The following is a 27,529-nucleotide window of genomic DNA, read 5'->3' as shown; positions in this document are numbered from 1 at the left end:
TCACAGAGAATGGTTAAATTAAGATTCACTCACGAGGAAGTGCTACATGGACGTGATATTATAATATTTCAAATAAAATTAACAATCCGTGAGATGATGAGCTCGGGTGAATGGAGTGAGGGGATCGAGGCTAGTGAAAGAACGGACCCGGCCCCACCGGGACTCGCTGGACACTAGAGACATAGGGTGACATCGAGACACAATGAGTACACAGAGCAGGTAAAGCAGAAATCACATCACCTCTTAACGTTACAGAAGGAGGGCGACTTACACGACATAAGTGTTCAGTTAAAATACAATAATCCTACAATGATGTAAGAAACCTACTTCAAAACAAACAATATTAAAAGACGGAGAGATTGTGAGCGCCCATTGAGAACAACTCTTCAATGTTTGTGGCTTGTGAAAAAACGCGACTCAAGAGTGAAAGGTGTCTGCTTCAGGTCCAACAGTTCGCCGCAGAATTCGCGAGCGTTCCGGACGACTGTTTGTAAAGACGGTTAATAATAAACACGAAACTGGTCCAACGATGACACTCATCATACTGTCATTAGTGTTATCAGAGCGAGCGAGGCGCAGGCGCCGGCACTCTGGCGATGTGGCGTCGACACCTACAGACGACCTATTTGTAATACACACTGACCACAAGCGATGGGTTCTTGATATACACAAAGGATTCAATGTCTTTGAGGCAGCGACTTATGGTTGTATATGAGGATGTAAAATGATGTAAAATAAATTTTCTAGTAATGTGAAATGGAGGTTCAAAACACACAACACGCACGCACACACACACTCCACAAGTTTTCCTAACCCACTCTCACATTTAACTACCTGATATTATTGGTCTTTACTCTTTAGTAATAATATTTCATTGGTCCCGAACGTGTCAGTGTCTCCGTCACAGGCAACTCCTATATGTACTGGTATCAACACAAAACACCGCGTGTGACATTTACTGAGAAGGTGTGTTTTCTTCACGGCCACATTCCGCACAACTTTCATGTGTGTGTGCGTCTGCATGTCTTGTGTATACGCACACACTCTCACACACACACAGTCAATCGTCTGGGACACATTGACCCGGTCACGCGACACCTGCCTCTATATCTCGCAGGGATAGGGCCAGCTGTTAGGGAATTCCTAGAGACTAAACATCCTACACTCGTGGGATATGGTCAACTCTACACGATGATTGATACAAACAAGTTGAAAAACTGTTCAAGTATAGTGGAAGTTACAAAACGTATTGAAGGATTATAGACACACTGATAACGGAGGAAGCAGAACAAGTGATCTCGGCTCAGCTTAGAATGTGTCAAGATATCTCAATAGATGGAATGAGCGAAGACAAGACAGGAGCATCCGAACGGCGGCTGAAGTATGTACCGAGCGACCGGGGTGGGGGGGGGGCAGGGGACGGAGAAAGCGGACGACAACGACCTCGCTCAATGTCGGGCGAAACTTCCGACCAAAACAATACACAGTGATATACAGTGGTGTGCTTAGATGATATGATGTCATCTGGAAGCGTGAGGAGCAGGAGGAGACGGGAGATAAGAACACAGAAGATTCAGAAGACGAGGACAGAACACGTATGTCAGGGTGTCGTGAGACCGACGACAATTATTTACAATTGAATGGAAGCTGCAGCGGTGTGTGTAAGCAGAACGGCTCATTGGACGAGAACACACACATACAAGAGATAAACATTAAACCGCAAAGACCCTGAGACTTAACACACTTACAGAACGTTTAATGAAACACGCTGAGGGAACTCGATATAAATATTATTGATAGAATTCAAAAATGATCATATAGGAATATTCTGATGCGTTAAAAACTACCCGCCGGATCCCTCGGGACTTGTATTTGAAGGACTAAAGATGCATATACAATTAATATAATTAAGTTATACGAGGTGTTTGTCGAAAGCCGTGACTTAAATACAAAAGTGTTCGTATCTATTTAATGCAAAATAAAACATTAGTGGCCGAACGCTTTACTTAATTTTGCTTCTCATATTAATATTGTTTTTTTCTTTCCCACATCTTCATATTCTTAGTTATAACAAATTTTAATATATGTATATTTAACAAAAGTATAATTTTCTCGTTCAGTATGTCTGCGTGTGTGTGTTGGGTGTGTGTGTGTGTGTGTGTGTGTGTTGTCATTCATGAACGGATACATAACTGACGCGTTACCATAACATCTCTGGGAGGTTTGTTTTCCTCATGGAACAATACATAACACCTTACTGTTCATTGTCAACGAACAGTCTGTTTCTGTTATCTTGAGGAATGTCGTCAATTGTAAATGAATTCCTAATTCGTTTGAGTCATCGCGATAACAAGCGGAGACACGTCGAGACGCCAACACTGAACAGAACCGACACGAACCTTCTGGGCCACGAGACGTTTGTTATTAGACCTGCACACCTTCGCCCGTCACCACTGATGAACTCGTTTCGTAAACATAAGCGACTTTATACTTATTATACCCAGGGCCATGTTCGTGTACACGGCTCGCCTCGTGTCGAGGTGAAAGCGGTGAGGCGTGCGCACTCGCACGAAAGATATAGACGCGCTCACTGACAACGTATAGAATAGTATGAGAGAAGAAAGAGACGGCGATCACGATATTGTGATCAATGGTATAAGATAGAGACCAATAAAAAACACTAATTTTATAATGATTTATATTTCAACAGCCAAGAGAACGGCAAGACGTTCACCGATGACGATTCGTCAATACAGTTTATCGTATAAATTAACACATACATATACAAACACGTACAACGTACACACGAGTGCAGAGGCTCGGGCGCCGGCTCAGGCTCCGGCTCGGGCTCCGGCTCGGGCTCCGGCGCGGGCTCGACCTCGCTCACATACATCTATATATACAGAGTGTGTCGGATACATCATACAGACGTAGTCGTTAACTAGAGTACAAAAATAATACTGTGTATTAAAGATACAATGCCCGCTCAGCACACGGTCTCCATGGGAACACGGGCGGGGGCTATGGCGGAGGCCGGGGGTGCGGCCGGGGCCGGGGCCGCCGTCGTGTGTGTCAGGGACTCTCCGCAAGATGGCAGGTGGGAAGACGAATGCGCCTGTGCCCCCGGCGCCCGGGCACAGAGCGCCGCGGCAGCGCGCTTCAGTGCCGCCCAGGCGTGAGGCTGACAACCGACCACCAGGAAGATGAACACACCTTGCAGGGCATTCAGTAGGTCCGTGGCGTACCAGACGTACTCCGGGCCCCCCGCCGCCCAAGACACCACGTCCGCTCCCCACGTCACACCCATCACCACCACCAGCTTGGCGCACACGCGACCCAACGCCGCCCTGTGAGGAACGAGGAGGCTCAGTATAAAGACACGAAAAACCAAATATAAGAACAGAAGAACATGTCAATATTACACAGAGACAAACCTCTCGGATGTGGACTTGACCTCGTCGCGCCGCCACAGACCGCACGTGAGCTGGCGGGTGGTTGATATGAAGAGGGCGAGATTCACCAGCAGCAGAACTCCGACCGGGCCGAAGAAGTACACGAGGATCTCCATGTCGCCGTAGAACCAGCAGCGCTGCACTGCGAACCGGGGACGGAGCAGGCCGGGGGCCGTGCCAGGGGGCAGCCGGTCCAATAAGGCCGCGGCCCCGGACACGGCTAGCGGGCCTCCCCACGCGTACACCATGTACACGCGGAGCCGACACGCCTCCTGGCCGCGCTCTAGAGATGTAGGACGGAAGTCCCTGGGGAGAGACACACACATACACACTGGACGCACATACACAAAGAGTTACCTAACGGAAAACATTTGTCCCGAACCCGAATACAAAATGAATTTGCGATGGAAACTTTTATATCATGACCTTTGATATTTGGGAATTATAATAATAGTTCATGTCTTGGGTGACATCTGTTCAATGATTTGTTACATCACAAGTTACAAGCATGCTATGTTCATATGACTGTTATAAACAAAGTGAAACTACGCGAACAAATACAGAGACATTAACTCTTTAAATTAGTGTTGTTTTTATAAACATTATATTACTAATACCATGTGAGTTCGTCTTCATAGTTGTCACTTGTCACATGTATCTTACTAATTTAAACTTATTGTACAGTTGGTCTTCCACAGTTTCTTTGAGACTCTACGCGATAAAAACAAAGTAATACAAAAAGAAAGAAAAATGAGATGTTACTTGTTTTTTAAATAGTATGGTACCAGGAAGACTTACTGATTACATATGTTCGTATTTCATTATCGTATACGAGACTAATATACGCGCTCACAGGGCAGCGTAGAGGGAACGGTCTTGATGAATTTTGAAAAATCTACTATTTTAGATGAAGCAAATCCGTTTAATTTTCGACCTCATTAAGGAAAACAATATCAAAATGAGAGAATAACATACAATGGATTACTTTATAACGATGGTGAACGGTTCTCAAGAGTGTTTCATTATTTGTTTATAGATCCGGTTGTCCTTCATGATACCTTTTAATAAGGAATCTTGTTAAAAGACAGTATGAAAAACAATCGATGGTTTAAAAAATGAGCGCATTAACAGGCGAATAGAATATATTCTTTGTGCCCGTGTTTAAATGTACCACAGTATTTTAGTTCACAAATTTTGCCCGCTATCTGAATACTGATCACGATAATAAATGTCTTCGACAAAAAATATTATCAAAATTAAATAATTTTGTCATTGTAATATATATAATAACTTTAAAATTAATAGTTTAATGACGATCATTCTCTGTAAGTTTCTATCAGTAAAATCAACTTAAGAATATAAAATCACTCGACATTACAACGACAATATCCCGGTTTGATAAGATAACGAACGAGTGGAGATGAAAATTAAAGGGACAGGAACTTACCGGAACGTCCACCAAATGTTAAAGCACATAGTGTTCAACCAGAAAAATGCAGACAGGAAGAGGAAGTGCATACACACAGCTGGACCGCCACACGCCACATGCACAGAGAGAAATGATCACGTTAGAAACATCGGAAACCATGAAAACCTCACATCACAACGTGTACGAGCAGCGTGAGCTCACCGAGCGCTCGGCACAGCGGGGGAGGCACTCTGTCTCCGGCCAGCTGGGTGGCGGCCAGAAGAACATCGCCCAGCATCAGGGCGGCTACGTAGTGTGTCTGACAGCGCCAGTGCAGAGCGTGGTGGGCAGCGGGCAACGCGAAGCCGGCCGCCAGCGTGGCCGCCAAGAAGGCCGCCCCCACGGCCAGTCCCGCTCCGTAAAGTGCGTGACGGGCAGTCTGCGCTGGTCGCGCCGAGCGAGCTTCCTCCTCGCAAGCCAGCACCCTCGTGCCGGTCTCCCCGGCAACGGCTTCCGCGCACCATGCACCCGCTTCTAACGTGGAGCTCTCCGAGTTCAACTGAAGCGTCCCGCCGTCGAGTAATCTCGCTCCGCTCAATATTCCTGCCACCGCATACGTAGAGCCTTCCGTACAGGATGGCCAGCCGACGCCGACGGCGCTACCGTTCGCGAGCTCACGCAATTCGTGCAGAGCCTCGGCCGCTCGAGTCTCATCTTCCACGCAACGGGAGCCATCAAAAGCCCGTCCTTCGGCACAGCACTTGGAAGGTCCTCGGCCGCCGGCGTCTTCGACGCAGACCAGGGCAGCCACTGCGTCGGCACAGAAACGATCGGGAGAGAGCGCACTCGTCGCCCCTCGCATCAGGAGCGAGCCATTGTTAGCCAACAGCGCGTATGGCGCGGCGTGTTCGGGAAGGACTCGCAACTCGGGGCAGGAGGGTACTCGTGAATACGCGATCCGCCAGTGAGCTGGCAGCTGACCCCGTTTCAAGAAATTGTTACGAGTCGGCGCGTACACCAGCGGAGCCCAAGGTCGGGCCTCGGTCACCGACACGCAAGCGTCGTTCACGGTCGCGGCCGGCAACAGGTCCGCCCTCAAAGAGTCCGAAGACAACGCTTGCTCCGGCGGACAGCATCGCGGCACGTCCGTTGGCGCTAGCCGCACTCCGCCCGCGGTCACCCACCACCAACCGAACAGGAGCAGCGCCGCCGCGGACATCTTCCACCGACACTACTGTTCACCGGACTGTGTCGCGCCACAGACACTGCATTTTACGATTACTAATAATTCACTCGATTAAATTTTTGCCCGATTCAAAGATTTTTTACTCGAACAAAACTGTAGTTCACTAGCGGCTTGTAATAATAAAACATATTCGTCCGACGAAAACGTAAGCACGTGTGTATGGCCTCGTGGAACGGACGGCGCGACCTCTCACTCCGGGAGCTCGGCAGACACTGACTGCTGAGTGCCGATTGCTGACTGGTGGAGTAAGGAGAGCGTGCGACGGGGGAGACGGCACTCGCAGCTCGCGGCCCGCAGCCCGCAGCCCTCAGCCCGCAGGCCATGGCTCGCAGTAACTCGGAACTGAACTCAATATTTATATTATAACAGGGACATTATCTTGCAACTTTTTCTTCTGTTAATGTCCGAGTCGAAATGTCTGCACTTAGACTTCTATTACGAGAGCACTATGTCCGAGGCTCAGCTCGTCTTCAGTACCGACCTTACAGAACGATGTAATTATAATTACTAAGAACTCGTTTGTCTCGAGTTCTGAGACGATTTAAATGTATTTTATAACTATTTGTTGGCACATGACTAACGTACCTCACTCCTTACAACTTACTATTGTTATAATCGAGACCGGTTTTGTCGTTGCTATCTTTGAGATAATATCTATTTAATTTGCAGGTAAAAAGTTTTAATAATATTAAAAATACTCGAAAACAAAACGGGTAAATTCTATGAATGCATAAAATACTGAATAGACATGTACCTGCAGGTAATTAATTACGCTTGTACATGGTCAAAGAAGGTACTTATATGAATAAGAGCAAGCATGAACAATGTATATTGTTAGTTTTTTCTGATTAAGTTCATATTTTATCCATCTTTGTATGATTGCATTTCTTTATAGATTATCAAATCATATACGAATATGTAATACGTGCTTATATTTAAACCGGTAACTCGATACATATATCAGTACGTTGTTTATTCGATTGATCTTTTTTAGTGAATTAATTTAAAATTTTAAACAGTGGAAAGACAATTTGTGAATTAAAGGCCATTACTATGTTTAGCATACTCCTGTGTCATTTCACAAAGAGTTGCCAGATGTAGAAACCTTTTCATCGAAGCATTTTTATAATATTTTTGATATTGAACGACGTATGATTGTTGCTCTTTAACGCAAACTTTACAGTCATTCAGCTGAGACACCAGGATAAGACAAAGGATCGAGTTTATCACGAAATGCGGACGAAGTCGCAGACAGACTTTAGCGTATTATTATAAACTAGAACTGTCATCGGTTCTTTGAAGAGGTGATGATAGTACCTATAGTGTATAGTGTATAGTGTATAGTGTATAGTGTATAGTGTATAGTGTATAGTGTATAGTGTATAGTGTATAGTTGTATTCATTTTACAGCTCCTTAATACGGTTTAAATGTTTTCAGTTGTCTTGGGATATATCTGTTAGTCTTTTTGAATGTTAAGCGTTGCATTTTATCTTTCTGCTCAGTGTAATAAAAAAACAAACAAATAATATTAACAGAGAAGTAATACATGTAATGACGGACGGAGTCATCAAATAAAAGTTTAAAAAACGTATTGTTGCTGACATAGGTATATTAAATTGAGTTCAAAACAAACTCTTCACAGTAACAAAAAAAATCGTCATTATAATAAATAAACGGTTACAATTTTTAAAGCTACAATTTTCGACAGATTACTCTCGAGTCAATTGTATATTGTGGTGCACTTTCGCTTTAATACTCTTTTTTTTATAACTGGATAAAATTATTTGATTTTTCGTGATTGAGACCAGAACTCGGAAGAATAAGAAACATGCAAATAAGATCTTTTGAAAACACAGTTATTGGAATTATCAAACTGAAAACAATCTTAATTCACTTTATACAGAAAAGAAGCATTTTATAAAGTCTGCAAAAGAACTAACCTAAAAAAGTTGCATTATAATTATTATAATCTCTGAAGCTAAAATACGTTAACGTTTCCTCAAAAAGATATGAAAAGTAAAATAATTCATTCCGCGTACAGTGGCGCCATCTTCCCATCAGATACATCGTTAATACATAATGAGTGTCTCAAGAGAGGGCGCTGTTAAGCGAACGTTGGACTTTAACACAAATCCCCGCTAGATGTCGCCTTACATGAAAAGTATATCTTCAAAAAAACACAATATATTATCACTATTCTATATTTCTTCGACAGATTGACCTCACACAATTGACCCGATGCTATTTCTTAATGTTTTGGAAACGAGTAATAAAACGTTTGGGTAAAGCGAAATATGATAAGAACGTTTAGGAAAAACCTTCAGCAACTATAAAATCAAATAATTCAACAAAATTAAAATAGAAGTATTTTTATTACCAACAATAGTTTATTACTTCGTCGTCACACAGATCGACCGGAGTCTAACAAACACTAACAGACAATATACAGCACCGAACGCACACACAATATACGAAGTCTTCGCGTCGACATTTATACCATCGAGAAATAATTACAAACATCGGAGACAATATATTTATTAGGGTGAATTAGGCCCCAGAGATTCAGAAACGACCAGCGACCGGGCGGGAGATCGGTCGGGCGACCGGTCCAGCGACACGTCCGGCCCGTCGGCGTAGCGCGGCGGGTTGGCCCAGGGGTCGTAACCCAGCACGGACAGCATGGGGGCCAGCTCTGCCATGTCGGCGCGGACGTCGGCCGGGATTTGACCCACCCACTTGTCGAGAGCGTCCAGGTTCACGGGGCGCACCACCTGGTCGGACGACCGCTCCACGCTACAAGCACACGATAGGTAATTCAGTAATTCGTTAAAAGTACCCAACACACGCTGCTGCTTTTTGTTCTTTATGAAATAAACGTTTCTATTCGTCGTTTACGTCAGTTGGTCAGGGAAGGATAATACAAGGCGACATGTGTTAATCATACAGGTCATTGGATGCACATATATTACTTGGACAGCGCGACGCCGTTGGGTTGGTTGATGTATCGCTCGTGATGCAGCACCGCCTCGTCCCAGGGCAGCTCCAGGAAGGACAGCACGCGCCTCAAGGTCGGCTCCGGGGACAGCACCAGGGACTCGTAGCGGACCAGCAGGCAGCGGGACGGCCCTAAAGACTTACACTGGTGATACATCAGCTCCACCGCATGGTTCCACTTGGTGAGGCATTGGCGGTAGCTGGTCAGGTCGAAACCAGTTATCGTCACCTGCGGAATGAGAAACGACACGTGGGATATCCATCGACAGATTACATCTCATGAGACACACTTCGGAGCTACATCGATACCTTTCTGGTAATGATCGAGTGTACAGTGGCGCGGCCGTCACGGACCATGAATAGAAATTTGGCATTCGGAAATAGTTCCAGCACGTAGGTCCCCATCTTGAGGACGAGGGGGTCCTTGTTGCAGAGACGGGAAGCCGGCTCTCCATGACCCACGATCACTTCCAAGCAGAAAGCGGCAATCGCATTGTCGAGCACCGTCTTGGAGACCCCGGCCTGCTCTAGGCGCAGGCTCTCTTTCGGGGAGCGCATCCAGTGCTGTCTCATCTGCAGTATGCGCGGTACCACGCGGGTCTCCTGGCCGCACCGCACTTCCGGGTGAGCGTCCAACATGGCGCGCATCAGCGTAGTGCCGGAGCGCGGCACTCCGCCGATGAAGATGAGAGGCAGAGAGCGGCCCTCCAGCGGGTCCCCGGGCGTTCGTGCCGGCGGCGTGCCGGGGACTCGCCGGCCCCACGCCCACAACAGCAACACGGCGGCGGCCAGCAGCGCCGCGAGCCGCGCGCGCCCACCGCGACCCATGCGCGACAGAGCACTCTCCTCTTTCTGCTTTAGCAAACAATTATCAAATTTAGAAGATTGTTTTTTTTACATAGGCTCATTAGGATAAGAACATCATTTGTTAATGTTGTTTAAAACTCATTCTCCTAATTTACTAGATTATAATTTGAGGCAATGCATTAATAGTCAATACTGCCAATAACTATAATCCTTCAACTACAAGTAACACTCAACAGATTTTCTTTATAGTTATAAGTAAAATAAACAAATAATATACATTTAATTAGAATTTCTAAATTCAATGTATTTTTCATTGCAATATAAATGAAACCGTTGTTCAATTTGTAATAACTCACTGTTTCTGACCTTGATCATGTAATTAAATCTCCTGAAACGATATCTAGCATACAATTTACAATTTGCATCAGTTATAACATGATGCCAGTCACTGATCAGTCATTTCAAGAAGCAATAACTTATTTTGAATTTAATGTTTATAATAAACTTAGTAAATTAATTCTTCACATGTGGTAGACTAGTTGTTGCCACGAATTACACCTTACAACTGAGTAGCACAAGCCGTCTACAAGTTGTGATATCGCAAAACTACGATAAGTAAAAAAGAACATAAATCTGGTTATAAGTTATTGAATTATTTATCACGACTGGACTCTATCTTTATCACAAAAAAACACTTACCTACATTAAATTTTAATGGAAATAAATGAGAAAACTTTTATTTCTTGCCAACACATCTTTGCCGAAAAAATTTGATCCTATATAGGATTGATGAAAATAGGAACTTCAAACAAAACAGTATACTAAAGTTAAACACTAAATTTATTATATATTTTTATGAAAAGAACGATTCCCCAAGTTACTTATTCAATTATCGCTCGTGTTGCAAGTTCACTGGCTTGCAGTTTTAAAAACAAATTAATATTTTCGCTTGTGAGATTTTAAACGTCCTAATGCCTTAGTTCCCAAATGTCAATAATACATGACATGTCATTTGTGATTTGTTCTTGTTGCTAGTAGCTGCATAATTACTTGACATATGCCATTCATACATTAAAGATAGCAAATTAAAAAAACACTTTTGTATTAAAGTGTTAAAAATATACTTCAACTTTTTTATTATTTCAGCCTTATTTTATAAATTTTTTTTACGTGCCGTTTATTTACACCTTAGAAGCTTTGAGACTGATAGTTTCATTATAGACTATATCTGAAAAAAAAATACTATCGTAAAAATATTGTTTAAAAAAAAAAATGTTTTAATATTTCTTGACAAATATAAACGTAAAAGTATAAAAAGTTTATCGATTTTGTTTTAATTTTAAACATGAATATTTTATTTTATGGTTTTATGCGTTTTTGCTTTGTATTTTTTTTTAAATAGTAATTATATTGTTATTTGTAGTCGAACTTACACTTTAATTTGTTGAAGGCATGGTGAAGCGAATGCATCTCTTACGAATGACGATAATTCTTAAATTATTTCAGGAATAAATATTTTTAAATATTTGAAATCTCCAATTAAAACCAAAATTATTATTTTCAATGTTATTATTAATTTATTTTCAATGTTATGATTAATTTAATATAGTAATAATTTGTAAGGTATTTTACAATAAAGTTAAATCATTTACATTAGCTAATAGTTAGGTTAAAGGTTAGTCACGGAAGTCAGATCAATAGCAGAATTATATAATGTCTAATAAAACACAGGTTTTTAAAGAATCTTAAATTAGTTATATACATTGAAATTCATAATAAGTTATTCCGATTTAAAGCACCCTCACAATTTAAGAATATTTTCATATAGTAACATTAGTGTTTTTGCTAAGAGTGAGACAGGATAAAGGGTTAAAACTCAAATAGATTTTTTTTCAAAGAAATACATCGCTGTACGAATCATATTTTTGAAAATATTATCATAACAATAATATATGTATTTGTAGAAAATAAAAAACCGTGATAAAGTAGTTGTGATATCTTGTGTTTGAAAAGATATTGAGGGATTAAAAAATCTCATTGTTAACATCGGTTGATTATACAAAATCAATATGGCGTCTTCCGGAGTGGATTTGTCACAGCATTATGTTTACGGCGGCTTATTCAGGGTTCTAAATAGTAATGTGAAAAAGTTTGATGGCGATATGTCCGACAGTGTCACTCGATTGAGCTACTACTAAAAGAAATGGAAAGTATTAAGAAGACTGACTTAGTGTATTTAACAAATTCGTAATTAATTTTTTATATAAACAATACATACGAGTCTTCTGTAAATAAGTGCAGTTTTGTAGAAAATATTGCTTAATATTTAGATAGTGAACTCTTAGGTTTTGTGAATTTTGTCTCGCGATGTCGCACTATGAGTGGACGAAATGATCCCGCCTCAACTTTTGGATCAGCTTCTTCACCGTTACCTCTCATGGTAAGATTCTGTCTAAATATCGCTTTATATGTGGTATTTATTAATATTACTCAATTATTCTTGTCATTATTATTATACTTAATTCAGCAAAAACAATAAATAGTGTTGTTTGTGTTTTCATATTTAATATAAGTTTTCTGACAGAATACTTTAAGTGCTTATTAAATGAAACAAACAATAGATTCATTAATTAAGAATAATACAAGCGCTTAAAACTGTTTGTCTGATTATATAAAGATATAAATTAAACAGATGAGTTTAGTGGCTTAGTTTACCATAGTTTAAACTTGGTGGAAGTTCTCTATGTAAAAGTTGCAGTTAATCCATTAATGTGTACAATAAACAGATCATGAGCATGTCACTAGGTGACTGAACATGCTTCATGGAGCCTCTAGGTAGTACTGTATCTATATCATAACAAGTGATCAATAAGCTTATTTTAAATGACAAGTTGATATTTTTTGTTTAAAGTCTTGTGTAATATTTTACATAAGTATTTAGTGCCCCAAGTCCAGCAGTCCACCTTCATTACTGAGATTTACTGAAGGAATTAATGAGAATATAGAGATGCTTGCAACAAATGCGGCACTGTTTAATTATCACTTGGATTACTTCAGTAGCGTGTTGTAATACACTCCACTGCTTGAAATATTTAGTTTGAATGTGTGATGATAAAAATAATGATTTGATTTTATTTCTTCATGATCATTGTTGTAATTAAAAGAAAATAGATCCATTTTACATAGATTTATAACTATGAAGCAGAATCATAAATATTTGTTTGATTGAATATTATGTATATTTGGAAATTGTGATGATTCACTTCCTTTACAGCTTGGCGGTCACGGCAGACTAAATGGAACCTCATTAATGTAGTTATAAAATAATTATAAACCCTTAGTATTGGGAAAAATTAATTTCAATCAAATGATTACATACTAATATGTTAGATATGTTTGTATTGTGGGACACAGATTGCTGTGTTCTGAAGATTCCATTACCAATGCTTGATCCTTTTTAAATGCTGACGGCCCAATAAACAAAACTACCTGACCCACTTTGAAGTTCATTTTGAATCATAAATTCAATTTATGATAATATTTTGTTATTAGGAATGCTTCAGTCTTGCTTATTGATTCACTGTTGGACAGTTAGACCTTTGTTATTGAAAACATAACCTTTTTACATTTTAGTAAACACACCACATTAACTATATCCCTCCAGAAAATATATGTCTGAACTAAAATTTAACAAACACAAGCAAGTTTCTAGTTAACAAAAGACTTTGGATCTATTTACTTCTGAAGAAAGGTTATGCAAACAAGAAAGATTTTTAATGTTGTACAAACTACCATGAAAAAATGTCCTTCCTTTGTACTACTAGTACCTTATTATTGGCATTATTAAGGTCAATATTGTTATGTAAAAAATATGTGATTACTAGGGTGTGGAACGTGGAACCGGTTGTGGAGGCGGGGGAGGGGGAGGGGGCGGCGAGGAACCTCTCAACGGGGTCGCCGTGGAGCGACGTGATGACGAGCCGCCTAGAAAGAAGAGCAAGCTGCATGGGGTCGAGGACGTGTCGGCGCTCAGGAAACGCGTGTTGGAGTACAAGTTGCTCCGGTTGAAGAATCTGCGAGAAAGGTGATTCAAATGATGCCATAGATTGTTTTATAATTTCCTGAATGATAAATATCATACAACGGCTCTCGGTTACAGGTTCACGGAGCAACTGAGCGAGTTGTATTTTCTTCAGGCGGGTGGAAACATGATGGACTACTCGGCTTGGCGAAAAAAACCTCCAGGTCCACAGCTGACTGCCTTTTTAGAGTCCCGCCGGCCGCCCCTCGTGGTGCCACCCCCGCCGGAGCCGCCCCCCCCAGCGGGCCAGGGTTTCCTCTCCGGCGGTGGCGGTGGCGTCCGAGCCGGCCCCGGCCTGTGCTCCTAGCGTCGAGCCTACTGTGGTGACGTCCTCCGCCGCGCCCCCTCCCGTCACCCCGGCAGCCGCCGCCGCCGCCGCCGCGGACGAAATGGTCGAAAAGGCCAAACAGGAGGCGTACGTGGCGGCGCGAGTAGCGGAGCTCGCCCGTGCTGGCCTGTGGACCGAACGGAGGCTGCCACGCGTGCTCGAACCGCCGAGACCTAAGACGCATTGGGATTACTTGCTCGAGGAGATGGCCTGGCTTGCGCAAGATTTTGCACATGAACGGAAGTGGAAAAAGCAAGCCGCCAAAAAGGTAACTAGAGTTAGAAGGTCACCCTGTGGTGTGATAAATCTTAAAACATTCCTTTTTTTATTACACCAAGCCCCAAATACATAAATTTCTGTAAACTCGGGTAAAGCTGAGCGGTTGGTAATAATGACGTTATCAATTGTAGTGTGCTCGTGCGGTTCAAAAATATTTTCAAGACAAAGCTGTCGCGGCTCAGAAAGCTGAAAAAGCGCAAGAGTTACAGTTGAAGAAGATTGCTGCCTTCGCAGCCAAAGAAATCAGAAATTTTTGGTCCAATGTCGAAAAGGTAAATAGTGTGATGTATGATTGACTCGCCATTAGATACAAACAAAGAAAACGGTGAAAAATGGTAATACATTTTCAGCTGGTCGAGTGGAAACGCGTCCGCCGAGTAGAACGAGCCCGCAAGGAGGCTCTCGATGAGCAACTGAGTTATATCGTAGACCGCACGGAGCGCTACTCGCGTCAACTGGCAGCCAACCTGGGCGCGCCCGCAGCCCCCGCTGTGACCCCGGCCGTCCCGGACACGCCGCCCTCCGACGACGAGTTTCAGCCGCGAGACGACTCCGATGACGACGAGGAGACCATAGCGGCTGCCGAGCGAGAGGCCGCACACGACGCCACGGATCATCGCGACGAGCTTGAGGCGCTACGCCGGGAGTCCGACCTCGACCTAGGCGACCTGTTGCCCCCGGGATACGTGCCAGCCCACTCGCCGCCGCCCTCGGACTACGGGCCCGACGTCGACTCCGCCGACGACGAGGACACCATCGCGGAACAGGAACAGAACGAACGGCCCGAGGACGCCGCCGCAGAGCTCGCCGCGCTCAGGAACGACGCGGACCTCGACATACACGAGCTGCTCGGGAGATACAATGCCGAGGACGGGGACGGCTCCACGGCCACGGAGCGCGACACGGACGACGAAGACGAGCCTTCGGAAATAAGTAGCGACGAGTCCGCGGACTCCGAGCAGCTAGGAGCTCTCATGGAAACTGACGAAATCAAAGAAGAGGCGAGAAGGGACGATGCCAATGCGGAAGGAGAGCAGCGCGTGGAGGCTGCCGCCTCGCTCGCCGCCTCTCTTCAACCCACTGGCACCACGCTTTCGGAGACGGCCGTGGCCACGCCCGTGCCGGGGTTGCTGCGACACTCGCTCCGGGAGTACCAGCACGTGGGCCTTCACTGGCTGGCCACCATGCACGCGCGGGGACTCAACGGCATACTGGCCGACGAGATGGGGCTCGGCAAGACCATACAGACCATAGCTCTGCTGGCGCACCTGGCGCTGGACCGCCGAGACTGGGGACCGCACCTCGTGGTCGCGCCCACCTCCGTCGTCCTCAACTGGGAGATGGAGTTCAAGAAGTGGTGTCCGTCCTTTAAGATCCTCACCTACTACGGCACCATCAAGGAGAGGAAACTGAAACGTGTCGGTTGGACCAAAACGAACTCGTTCCACGTGTGTATAACCTCGTACAAACTGGTAGTGCAGGACCATCAGAGTTTTCGTAGGAAGAAGTGGAAGTATCTCATATTAGACGAAGCTCAGAATATCAAAAATTTTAAATCTCAGAGATGGCAGATGTTACTGAATTTCCAGACAGAAAGGTAAACTATTTAGGTAATGCATGAAACGTTATGACCCATTTTTATTTTAATAAAGTAATAACATATTAAAAGTTACTCGCCAAAAAACAAAAAGTTATATCCGATACGGTGCGAGGAACCGACGTCATCGGCGATATCTCACTTGCAGACGGTTACTCCTGACGGGCACGCCGCTACAGAACAGTCTGCTGGAGCTGTGGTCGCTCATGCACTTCCTCATGCCGGACGTGTTCGCCTCGCACTCGGAGTTCCGCGAGTGGTTCGCGCCCGTCGCCGGCATCGCGGAGGGCTCGCACCGGTACAGCGACGAGCTCGTGAGGAGACTGCACGAGGTGCGGACACGCGGAGACTCCGGCTCCGGTAGCGGCCGTGGACGCTAAACTATAATATGTACTACATTCGCAGGTACTGCGACCTTTCCTGTTGCGGCGCCTGAAGGCGGACGTGGAGCGACAGATGCCGCGCAAGTACGAGCACGTGCTCATGTGTCGACTCTCCAAGAGGCAGCGGTTTCTCTACGACGACTTCATGTCCCGAGCTAAGTGAGTCTCGCGACACCTCTCCCCCTCCCCCCTAACCCCTAGACGGATCAATCGAAATGTATCTTTCCTCTCTTTCGCTCCTCAGAACGAAAGAGAGTCTCGCCTCGGGCAACCTGCTGAGCGTAATCAACGTGCTGATGCAACTCCGCAAGGTGTGCAACCACCCCGACCTGTTCGAGCCGCGGCCGGTGTCCTCTCCGCTCCAGCTGCCACCGTTGCCTTACCGCGTGCCTTCACTGGCGCTCGTTGCCGATGTGGTGCGACGAGTGGAGCTGGCGGCGCGCCTCGGCGGGGACCTCGCGACGCTCGAAGTGTCCGGCGCTGGCGCCTTCGCCGCTCACCGCGCTCGCCACCTGGCTCCGCCGCGGCGCCTCATAGAGGAGCTGCCGGACCCCCCGCCGCCGCCTCCTCCGCGTCCCCCGACCCTCCGCCCTGCGGCTGCACCTGCGCCTCGTCCCCCGCGCGCCACCCTCGCTCCGCGTGCCGCTCACCGCGCCGACGTCGACGCCCACCGTGACGGCCGTCCGCACGCCGTCGTCCCGAGCGCCGCCTCCCGCGTCGGATCCGCCTCCTCCCGCGGCGCGCGGATCGACCGCTCGCCTGTCCGCTCACCGCCGCGCCAGCCTGCGGCGCATGGCCGCGGTCAACGAGCGCCGCTGCTGGCGCTGCCCCTGTTCGGCGCGGACCTGCGCGCGGCGGTGGACGTGGGTCCGCCTCCCTTGCCGCCGCGGGATATCTCGGACGTGCTCCGCGACCTGCACGACGTCATCGACAGGTTCACTATGTTCATTCCCGTTTTGTCAAGCGAGGGTTCCCATTAAGGAAGGCAATATACCTTCTCCCCCCCCCCAACCCCTCGTTCGTCGCTGACTCTTTCACGTCGTCCCGGTTCCTCTCCTCCACCGTCTGCTCCGGTCCGTCTCAAGTTCTTTCCTTGTAACCATGTCCGTTACCTCCATCTCTGTCGATGATCCTCTCACAGTATGTGCTTGATTCCGTTGCATCCCAAGTATTATGTGGGTTTATCTTTCTTGTTATGATATGAAAGGGCTTTATAGGATTAATATAGTTTACGGAAGATTCAGATGTCTTCGATTAAATAAAAACCGACATCGTTCATTAAAATTGATCTAAACGTCGCCCGAGACCATGACGCTCTGTGACAGAAGAATTCATGTTCAGGTTCATGATCTGCTGGTCGTCGTGCCGGGCGCGCGGGCTCCAGATGTGGGCGGGCGCGGGGGAGGGGGCGCGGGCCTGGCGGCGGGCGGCGCGCCCCCCCGAGGGCGGGCTGCGAGCCGCGCGCGCCGCCCTCACCTTGCTTCACGTTCCGGCCGCGCGCGCAGCCGTCGCCTTCCCGCACCCGAGACTGCTGCAATACGACTGCGGTGAGTAGATGCACAGAACAAAAGCTGTTTCCGCTTCTCTGCGATTCGGAACTTTTCGTGGAACTTATATGTCGAAAACACGGTGGAGGCGATTCGTCCTCACTTCCGTCCGTTCCGTCTAATGCTACGGTCGTCCATCCTCAGGTAAGCTGCAGACGCTGGACGGTCTGCTCCGGCGGCTGAAGGCGGGCGGCCACCGCGTGCTGATCTTCACTCAGATGACGAGGGTGCTGGACGTGCTGGAGGCGTTTCTCTGTATGCACGGCCACGCCTACCTCCGCCTGGACGGCGCCACCCGTGTGGATCAGCGCCAGCCGCTCGTGGACCGATTCAACGCGGATCCTCGAATTTTCGCTTTCATCCTGTCCACGCGCAGCGGCGGCGTCGGCCTCAACCTCACCGGAGCGGACTCCGTGGTGTTCTACGACTCGGACTGGAACCCCACCATGGACGCGCAGGCTCAGGACCGCTGCCACCGGATCGGTCAGACGCGCGACGTGCACGTGTTCCGCCTCGTCACCACGGCCACCGTCGAAGAGAACATTCTGCGCAAGGCCGAACAGAAACGGACCCTCGGCCACCTCGCCATCGAAGACGGACACTTCACTACGTCCTATCTGAGAGCGGTGAGTCCGCTTGCACTCGTTCCCGCGATCGTTCATTCCTTAAGATTTCTCGAGACATTTCAATAATTCCGTCGACCGCTCTGACAGGCCAACATCAAGGAGTTGTTCGGAGCGGAGACGGAGCCGACGGCCGGCCAGAGAGACTGCGAATCGGCAGAGGGTGGGGAGTTGGAGTCCGCCCTCGCGGCCGCGGAGGACGAGGCGGACGCCGCCGCCGCCCAGGCGGCCAGGGCGGAGGCTCAGGGTGACCTCGCCGAGTTCGACGAGACCGTACCGCTAGATGAAGACACGCGCGCAGCTTCCCCCGGACATGCGGGAGACGAAGACCGGGGAGAGTTCGCCGCCCTCATGAAACAGGTGAGTACCAGACCTGGACAGAAGCGTCGAATGTGTCTCGGGAGATTTAATTTCGGACCATGTTTTGTTTGTTTGTGCTCAGTTAACGCCGGTGGAGAAATACGCAATGAGACTGGTGGAGAGCAGCGAGGCGGCCACTGAGGCGGAGCGGGCGGCGCTCGGGGAGATGAGGAGGCAGCTGAGGGAGTGGGAACAGGCGAGGCGCGCGCTCCGGGACGAGGCCAGCGACCAGCACGAGCAAGAGACGGAACCGGAGCACGACCAGGACCTGGAGCTCACTTACTGTCGGGAGGACGCCCGCACGGAGGTGCGTGTCCGCCCACGACGACGACGCACTAAACCGGCGCCGCCGCCGCCGCCTCCGCCTTCTCCCCCTCCGTCCCCCCCCACGGCCGCGCCCGTACCGCCGCCCGCCCCCACCGCGCCACGAACGCGGTCTCGTGGCACCGTACACATCAACCTTTGGACATTGGACGAGACCCGCTCGGCCGCATCGGGCGGCGCCGGAGGGGCGGGCGGCGCGGTAGTGGAGGGCGGGCGGCGCCGCGCACTACGTAACGGAACCCTCGACTCTTGGCTCGCCGGCACACCCGACCGACAGAATAATAAATGATTTGAAACACTACACTTGCGTTTTATATTTCTGACGTTCGACGTTTTGGTGCCGCTCGATACTCGTTCGTGAATGCTTGACCGACCTCGCTCTCCGCTCGGTGTTATCGCGAGACGCCACCAAAACGACGACGCCGCCGCGAACGTCAGGGATATAAGGCGTGCAAGCATTTACGTGCGAGTCCGAGCGGGGCCTCCCCCCCTCCCCCGACCTCACTCCCTGCTACTCCTGCCGCGGTGTCCGTATCATTAGCTAGGAAAGAAATCGGTTAAGAGAACGTCGGTCTGCTCGTGATCTCGATGTAATATGCGAAATTGTTGAAAACGATATCTTGTTCAGTATATTGTTTCATATATATCGGTATATTCTCTATCAGTATTCATGACTCAAAAAAAAATTGTGAAAAAGAATATTACAAATCACCGGCGATGAAACGCGAGCTGCGGGTCGTTTCATCGCCTATTTAAATATGTTTTTAACATCACCTTTACCGAACCATGTCATGAGGTAAGTGCCGTTCACCGGTCACTTCGTTCGTATCGGTCGCTTGTATGAGAACCGCCATTCACCCATCCGTCATTCATTGCAGATATGGATCGACGGCAACGGAGCGGCGGAGCGCATGCCGGTGAGTAGTCGGAGGAGCTCTTTGGCACGAAGAAAGAGAAGCGCTCGCTTTAATCGGAACGCTCTCCCGCAGATGTGGTGTCCGCCCACCCCGCCCTCCAGCGACGGAGACGTGTACTGCGACAGCTGGGCGCGGGCCCTGTACCGGCGTGGGGCGGCGGCCGACGCTCTCCTACCGCCCGTCCGCTGGAGAGACTCTCGTGCTCCGCGGTCACCGCGCCGCACTAGGCCGGCTCCCCGCTCCGCCCACGCTCCTCCTTCGCTGTTCGACCGCGGCGGCCCGCGTCCACGGCCCCGCGTCCGCGCGCCCCCCGCCCCGCCCAGGGACCACGTCACTCCTCCGCCCGACTGGGCTCCTTGCGAGGACGCCGCTCTACGGCGAGCGCTCCGTCTGCAGCGTTTACCGCCGGAACCTCCGGCCGCTCACGCTCCCAACTGGGATTGGCTCGCCGACCTGGTCGGGGAGGTCGCCCGCGCCTATCGCTCTCCCCGCTCCTGTCGCGATCGTCACGACGCGCTCGCTGACCCGGAGCGCGCCCGCCGCAAACATCGGAAGCCTCCGCCGGCCCGACGTCGGCCGGACGATGACGCCCCGCGTCCGCCGCTACAACGACTCGACGCGATGCGGGAAGCCGCCGAGCGACGTCGCGCGGCGCCCAAGCGTCGCCTGGACGACGCCTCGCACCACAATCCCAAGCACGCCGCGCTGCTCGCCGACCATGGAGTGGACTACGACGCTCCTCCTTCACCGATGGAGGTGGCCACACGACGAGCGGAGCGTATCGCGAAGGAGAAGATGAAGGTCGGCGCGAGCGCTTCCAACGCCGGGAACGTCGCGCCGCCGCCGGCCGCCGCCAGCGGCGCGCCTCCGCCCGTCACCGCACAGCGTATAGTAGTGGCGGCGCACGGGGCTCCGGCGGCGGCCGCGGCGGCGCCCGGGCCCGGCAAGCCGGAGGTCCGCCGTCCGCGGCCGGGGGAGGCTCCGCGAGCTCAGGCGCCGGCCGCCGCACAGCTGCTGTACCGCCAGCAGACGCTCGCCGGCAGGCACCATCTGAAGATATTGCACCACTCGACACCGACCCAGCCGCAGGTAGGGCCGCGCCGGGGACTGCGGCGCTAGAAATACGAATCTGAATGAAACATTTGGTTGTTCCCGGAGTTTGTGATTTCTCTCGAATGGTTAAATAAAACAAACAGTATCGTTTTAGTTATTGTCAAGGCTACCGGCTAATAAACTTACCGGCCAATTATTTCAAAAATATTTGATTAAACTAATTTAGGAGACACCCGAATTATTCAAAAATGGGACTAATAGGAACGACTAAGTGTTCACCGGAAAGCCTTTTTTTGTACTAAAAAAAATATATAGCTGTGGATTTGGTGGTAGAGAGGCGGTCTTTCCTAACTCTTTCGAGTTCGTTTAAAGTCAGAAACATTCCAACAGACATGTATTGTGACGGACGGACGGACGGACGCCAGGTGACTGGTGGCTGGTGGGTCTTATGAAATGAAATGAAAGTGTTCCCGCACTGAAATAAAAACAGACAAAAACTATCTCGCTTGTCATCGCATCCGGTGACGTGTTGTTACATGAGGCATCAGAAACGAATGGGAGAAGGACAAGTCGGACTAAAGACTTACTTCTCATGTGTGAAGGATTGATATTATTATTTCTATTTTTATTGTGTTTTTAACGAAAATGAGAAACGGAAACCCGAGGAACAACCTGACGTAAAAATAGCAATAACGAGAGGGATCGCTGTGACGTGTGCGTGTACTCCGCAGGGTGTGTCGGTGAGCGCGGCGGGCGGCACCCTGCAGCTGCAGCAGCTGGCGCTCCGCCGGCCGCGCGCGCCCCCGCCCGCGCCGCATCTGGTGCTGGCTCACCTGGCGCCCGCGCCCCCCGCCGCCGCCCCCGCCGCTCCCCCCACCTCCTCCGACTCGCAACAATAAAGGGCCTCTTTATTTGATCGTTTCATTGTTATAATCCTCTTTAGGTATTTAAAGGTGCGCGCATCTCACGACGAGCGAATTTTCTATTTTCTAGTGATGCCCGATTATTAAGTGAAATATAAATAAAATAACATTCTAATCAATGAAATGGGTTGATTTTTTCTCTTCGAGAAACGTTTGCTCGAGGAGCGCGGTGTGGCAACACTATTATTAAATTTGATGACATCTGAACGAACGATACCATGAACCGTCGCAAGGGTTCTGTGTAATAACACTCAGAAATATAAAGATTAATCAGCTTTTTAATTTTGAACGCTTCGATAATTACTTGGTATGAAAAACGATTGTCAGAGTTCTTAAGGAACATAAACATCTTAGAAATAAATCAACATCTTAGAAATATATCAACATCTTAGAAATAAATCAACATCTTAGAAATAAATCAACATCTTAGAAATAAAATACATATCATTATTGTGCATTAGCAAAAAATGTACAGAATATGTATCACGTGGTTTTAAATATGGACCAAAGTCAATTTTAAATATGGACCAAAGTCAATCTTTTAACGGCTGCTTCCCACAAACCGCCGGCAGATGGCCATGACGGATCTTTAAAGTGCCAATTAATCCCCATTTTCGCTATTTCTGAATTACATTGTTGACTAATTGAGTTTCACATTTCTTCGTTTTCTTGCTGTAATATTTTATTGGCGCCTATGAAATTAGCACCCTGATCGCTGTATAGGTGGCCTGGGACGCCTCGCCTAGCGGCCAGTCTGCCGAGAGCGGCGAGAAGGGTTGATGAAGTCATGTCCGAAACAAGATCTAGATGTACAGCTGTAGTGGCCGTCTACATGAACACGGCTATGAAATCCTTCGTGGCCTTGATATCACGTCCCCTGCTGGACTTTATAAAAACATGTCCTGTGTAATCAATGCCTGTATGAAAAAGGGGCGTGATGGATTCAGCCTTCAGGGTGGTAAATCACCCATGATTTGTGGTGTCCTTCTGGGATTCTGTTTTTTACACGTTACACACTGACGTAACGTCCCTGTTGCCACCAAGCTACCAATACTTTTGCCTTATAAAAAATGTTGTGAGTTTAGTCCTCATGAAAAGTAGTTTCATGCGCTCAATCAATGATAAGTTCCGCTAATCGGTTGTTCGGAATATTCAATGTTTGCTTCATTGCCGGGTCACTATTGGCGTGTCTTAATCTTAAACCATTGTTGTCTCATACGGGGTTAAGGCTTAATATTTTGCTTCCTCTACTCAACGATTTCCCTTGACGGAGACGCGATATTTCATCGTAAAATTGAATCGTTTGAATTTGCTTTATAATTATGTTCCTTGAATTATTCTACTCATCCACTGATAGGTAATCTGCCTTCTTTCTGAAAATTAGTCTATAAATCCAAGCTAGAATTCTAATAGCCTTATTAAGTGAACGGTGCTTCTGTAATAAACTGTTGACTAGGTCCCTTAAAAATATATTTTCAGCCACTACAATATTTACTTGTTTACATTTCTTGGTCTCCAAATTCGTGGAAAACTGTGTTTCTACTTCGGTATCTGACTTATAAGTTAGAAGCCATGCGGGCCCATGCCACCGAAAGTCGTGTTCTTTCAATCTCCCTTTATTTTACAATAAACCACGCAACAGTAAGCTTTGGTGCTGGCGTCGCTGAATCCGTACAACTCAATGGTGTCATTTTCCCTTGTTTGCAAGCACCGTGGTATTTTAATTTCATTGACAATAACTAAATCGTTCTTAATTTTATTCCATTCACGTTTGGTTTCTTCCGATATTAGTTCATCCCATTCTATTTTAGCTTTCCAAACATCTTGAGATAAAATTTTGAGCTGAATAGTTATAGGAGAAAGCCAGCCAAGGGGGTCATATAATTGGGATATTTCTGACAAAAATATTCTTTTCGTTAAATGTACAGTAATGGTTGAAATAAAAAAATATCATTTATGGGGTTCCAGCCCAGCCCGAGTGTCTTCGTGGATTCCACTTGCTTGAAATCGAAATTTTCTTGACCGCAGTCAACGTTTTCCAATAGTTCCGTTGAGTTGACTTTCCACTTTCTAAGATTAAAGCCACCGGAACTCAAAAGTTTTTTTAAATCTCGTTGTAATTATTTCGCGCATGATATAGAATGGGACCCGTGTAATAAATCATGCATATTAAAACTGTTCTGTAAGGGCCTCCACGGCGACGCTGTTTTTATAGTTGAGTCTTTCATCGCTTGCAAGTTGCTTTAACGTCATCATGGCGAGAAACGCAGCCGCCTCCGTGCCGTACGTGACGGTTGTGAGCTGGTACTCTTTTATTTGTTGGTTTCTTTCATTATAATAATAAAGCTTTTTATTTCAGTGTAAAGTATGTTACATTTCAGTGTTAGTAGATTACTTAAACTAGGTTAGTTTGTAATTGTATTTGTTATATAATATATTTCTAGTTGTTTCTTTACACGAACCCCTTCGAGTTAAAAGCCTCCTCTAAATCCTTCCATTTGTCCCTATTTTTGGGATAATGTCAACCACTCTTTGCCTACTAATTTTTTTATATCGTCAGCCCAACGTGTAAGTGGTCTGCCTTTGCTTCTTTTTCCAACAGGCCCTGCCCATTTGGTAGTTTGTAGAGACCATCTCTTATCTGCTATCTTGACAAGTTACCAGCTCATTTCCACTTAACACTTTCGATACTGCAGTACAATAGTGTGTCAGGACTAAAATTGAAATACTTTTCTTATTGTATTATTACGTTTCAATAATGCCATGGTGTGAAACATTTTTTACAAAGGTATCTAGCACAACATTTACACATTGTGTATGTTCTAGTGTCCTTTTTGTTTTAATACACAGCGGCGTCTATTTGCCATTTCTATTTGCATGTGCTCCAGTCCGATTAGATCTCTTTACAGACGATTGTAATTTCCCAGCTTCAATTATTTGTTGCGCTAATTCAACAAGGAATTATTTTATTGAACACTTTGTTTTTATTTTTTCTTTATATATAACCCATGAGTTGACGATAGCCATTTTCAAAATTCGATAAAATACTTTTCGCTACCATTTTCTAGACATTCTTTCAAATTCGTGTTCTCCTACCATTCTGTCGTGTCGGTCGACACCACCCATGGCCTCCCTATAAAATACTATAATTTTTGGAGCTGGAATATCAATTTGGCTCCCATCCTTTAGATTCCATTTTACTGGAGTCCTATCAGGTCCATGACAATTATTAAGGAAGCAAGATTTATTACTCGTCTCTCACCAAGAGTATTTTTGTATTGTCGGCCCTCTGTGTCTTTTCCAATGTAAATATTAAAATCATATTTATAGACAGTTTTTGCGTCAGATCGAAGCCACATTTTTACACCCCGTTTTGTAGGTTTCAAAGACACGTACTGCTTCAGTGTGGAACGTAGTTAGAACTTCGTCTATACTTTGTATATGACTATCTTCACGATATTCTCTAAATGTTTGTTTGACACAGTGTAGTACATCTTCAATATAATATATTTTTGATGCATTTGCAGGTTTCTTAGGGTGAGCAAAATATAATTTACTAAGTAAAAACTTACATCTATCGCGTCCTATGCTATTTTTTATTACAGTATTACCAAGTGCTGGTTGGTTTGACCAATAGTCACTAAATGAAGGCAGTTTGTTATATGGGGCATTTCACGTGAAGCGGACGGGAAAAAAGAAGTGAAGTTCTGAAAATCGATCATATTCGGCCCATTTATACTTCTAGTAGGTATGAATGTAAACACAAAATATTTTTTTTGTATAATATACATTTCACAAGTTATGGGTTTCTAAAAAATTGTCGTTATCGTAATATTAATTTTTATGAAGGTATTTGTTTCGAATTAAATAAATTTAAATAAATACATCCACAAAGTTGAATCTGTTTTTAAAATGTTGGGAAGCCCCGTCGGTTATGTATATTATTTAAGATCCAACTATTGATTTTTCCAAGAGATGCTTGTGTAGTATCTTTTGGAAAGTATAGAAGGTGGCTGTGTCATGTTTCAAGTGGTCAGAAATCATAACAATGCTGCCGTGCTTTATTTCATTACCGTCTCTGTAGTAAAAAACCAACGTTAGAAGTGTTGCCTGTTCGTTATTCCAATGAAAAGATTTAGCAGCATCTTGGACAACAAACCTATAACGCATGGGAACAGCATTTTTGTTACAGAAAATATTATGACTAATAGTATATTTTGTCGGTGCGCTGATTTCAGATCTGAAGTCAGATTGTTTGTATGAGCTTTAGTTTTTGAAATATAGCGAAACGAGTTTTTTTTTGGAAAAATACACTTTTTATTAAGAAAAACATTAGAAAAACAATCAATACACCTACAAAAATTTTCTTTTATAAGATTTTCTTGCTTGACTTGGTTCGTGAAGGCTGTTTTTAATAATAATAGTCCGCCATCATGTGAGCATTTCAGTGGCCCTAGTAACGTTCCTCCGTAGTCCGAATATCTTGATGAAACCCTTCCCCTTTTTCTTCACTCAGATCTCCAAGATTTTCAGGGAAACGGTCTAAATGGCTGTGGAGGTAGTGTACCTTGATGCTCATATTACATCTAAGCTGTTGGAAGTGTGATAACATCAATTCAACGTGCTGCCCATAATTCTCATCCTTTTTGTTTCCCAGAAAATTTTGTACAATCCAAATAAATTCATTTCAGGCATTTTTTCAATATCTGTCATGTGATTATTAAAATGTTCATCCTTTATCAACCTTCTTATTTGTGGACCATCAAAAATTCCGGTTTTAAGTTTCTCTGTGCTCAAATTATGGAACTGTTTATAGGTGTATTTAAAACAATCACCTTCCTTGTTCAGAGCTTTGACAAATTGATTCATAAGTCCTAGTTTTAAATGTAAGGGCGGCAGTATTATGCAATCTCTCGGCACAAGGGGTTCATTTATCACATTCCGTTTTCCTGGAACCATAGCTTGGCTGGAAGGCTAATGTTTTCTAACCCAGTGCTCAGTCTTAGCTCTGCTGTCCCACAAACAAATAAAACAAGGATATTTTGTATAGCTCCCTTGTTGTCCAAGAAAAAAGTTTACCATTTTTAGGTCTACACATATCTGCCACTTGTTTTCGTTGTACTTGATTCTTCCCATAACAGCAGCTACAGTAGCATATTCTTCTTTAACTGTAGTTGAATGTGCAATCGGTATTGAACCTAGCTTG

General features: G+C 46.1%; 4 protein-coding genes across 7 annotated transcripts; 2 read left to right on the top strand and 2 right to left on the bottom strand.

Annotated features, from left to right (window-relative positions):
- Positions 1–2,684: 2,684 nt before the first annotated feature.
- On the bottom strand, positions 2,685–6,657 carry LOC116767457 (probable G-protein coupled receptor Mth-like 1). The gene is made up of 4 exons (XM_032657784.2): positions 5,083–6,657; positions 4,900–4,978; positions 3,435–3,758; positions 2,685–3,347 (listed from the first exon to the last, which is right to left on the bottom strand). The coding sequence occupies exons 1-4, from the start codon at positions 6,077–6,079 to the stop codon at positions 2,987–2,989; spliced, it is 1,761 nt and encodes a 586-aa protein (XP_032513675.1). The 5' UTR covers positions 6,080–6,657; the 3' UTR covers positions 2,685–2,986.
- A 1,803-nt stretch (positions 6,658–8,460) lies between these two features.
- On the bottom strand, positions 8,461–10,917 carry LOC116767559 (protein-tyrosine sulfotransferase). Of its 4 annotated transcripts, none has more exons than XM_032657937.2 (4): positions 10,608–10,917; positions 9,411–9,956; positions 9,077–9,330; positions 8,461–8,900 (listed from the first exon to the last, which is right to left on the bottom strand). In XM_032657937.2, exons 2-4 carry the CDS (start codon positions 9,927–9,929, stop codon positions 8,645–8,647), a joined length of 1,029 nt encoding a protein of 342 aa, XP_032513828.1. In that variant the 5' UTR covers positions 9,930–9,956; positions 10,608–10,917; the 3' UTR covers positions 8,461–8,644. The 4 variants fall into 4 exon arrangements, with proteins under 4 accessions (XP_032513828.1, XP_032513829.1, XP_032513824.1 ...); XM_032657938.2 differs by having other exon boundaries at positions 9,411–9,953; positions 10,612–10,917; XM_032657933.2 differs by lacking the exon at positions 10,608–10,917 and adding an exon at positions 10,275–10,591.
- Positions 10,918–11,745: 828 nt separating this feature from the next.
- Positions 11,746–14,296, top strand: LOC133320136 (uncharacterized). The gene is made up of 3 exons (XM_061527380.1): positions 11,746–12,348; positions 13,793–13,992; positions 14,068–14,296. Exons 1-3 carry the CDS (start codon positions 12,286–12,288, stop codon positions 14,294–14,296), a joined length of 492 nt encoding a protein of 163 aa, XP_061383364.1. The 5' UTR covers positions 11,746–12,285.
- An 82-nt stretch (positions 14,297–14,378) lies between these two features.
- LOC116767320 (helicase domino) lies at positions 14,379–22,420 on the top strand. Its single transcript, XM_061527379.1, has 13 exons — positions 14,379–14,585; positions 14,728–14,868; positions 14,947–16,193; positions 16,342–16,525; positions 16,599–16,735; positions 16,821–17,510; positions 17,918–18,123; positions 18,268–18,749; positions 18,837–19,106; positions 19,189–19,413; positions 20,309–20,347; positions 20,420–21,436; positions 22,132–22,420. Exons 1-13 carry the CDS (start codon positions 14,379–14,381, stop codon positions 22,297–22,299), a joined length of 5,013 nt encoding a protein of 1,670 aa, XP_061383363.1. The 3' UTR covers positions 22,300–22,420.
- The last annotated feature ends 5,109 nt before the right edge of the window (positions 22,421–27,529 follow it).

This window comes from Danaus plexippus, assembly GCF_018135715.1.
Source record: "Danaus plexippus chromosome 9 unlocalized genomic scaffold, MEX_DaPlex mxdp_26, whole genome shotgun sequence".
Lineage (NCBI taxonomy): Eukaryota > Metazoa > Arthropoda > Insecta > Lepidoptera > Nymphalidae > Danaus > Danaus plexippus.
The sequence above is the reverse complement of the archived record's forward strand: the minus strand, read 5'-3'. Positions and strand labels throughout refer to the sequence as shown.

What these genes read in the sequence shown, in the direction of transcription:
- LOC116767559 (XM_032657933.2), bottom strand. An exon ending in ACTCGATCATTACCAGAAAG is followed by an intron (nt 9,331 to 9,410) that starts GTATCGATGTAG and finishes CTCATTCCGCAG; the next exon opens with GTGACGATAACTGGTTTCGA. An exon ending in AACGGCGTCGCGCTGTCCAA is followed by an intron (nt 8,901 to 9,076) that starts GTAATATATGTG and finishes GTGTGCTTGTAG; the next exon opens with CGTGGAGCGGTCGTCCGACC.
- LOC116767320 (XM_061527379.1), top strand. Translation starts at nt 14,379, where the DNA reads ATGGTCGAAAAGGCCAAACAGGAGGCGTACGTGGCGGCGCGAGTAGCG. An exon ending in TTTGGTCCAATGTCGAAAAG is followed by an intron (nt 14,869 to 14,946) that starts GTAAATAGTGTG and finishes ATACATTTTCAG; the next exon opens with CTGGTCGAGTGGAAACGCGT. An exon ending in CTACGTCCTATCTGAGAGCG is followed by an intron (nt 18,750 to 18,836) that starts GTGAGTCCGCTT and finishes CCGCTCTGACAG; the next exon opens with GCCAACATCAAGGAGTTGTT.
- LOC133320136 (XM_061527380.1), top strand. Translation starts at nt 12,286, where the DNA reads ATGAGTGGACGAAATGATCCCGCCTCAACTTTTGGATCAGCTTCTTCA. An exon ending in CTTCACCGTTACCTCTCATG is followed by an intron (nt 12,349 to 13,792) that starts GTAAGATTCTGT and finishes TGTGATTACTAG; the next exon opens with GGTGTGGAACGTGGAACCGG. An exon ending in TTGAAGAATCTGCGAGAAAG is followed by an intron (nt 13,993 to 14,067) that starts GTGATTCAAATG and finishes TCTCGGTTACAG; the next exon opens with GTTCACGGAGCAACTGAGCG.
- LOC116767457 (XM_032657784.2), bottom strand. Translation starts at nt 6,079, where the DNA reads ATGTCCGCGGCGGCGCTGCTCCTGTTCGGTTGGTGGTGGGTGACCGCG. An exon ending in CCCGCTGTGCCGAGCGCTCG is followed by an intron (nt 4,979 to 5,082) that starts GTGAGCTCACGC and finishes GTGGCGGTCCAG; the next exon opens with CTGTGTGTATGCACTTCCTC. An exon ending in GTCAAGTCCACATCCGAGAG is followed by an intron (nt 3,348 to 3,434) that starts GTTTGTCTCTGT and finishes CGTTCCTCACAG; the next exon opens with GGCGGCGTTGGGTCGCGTGT.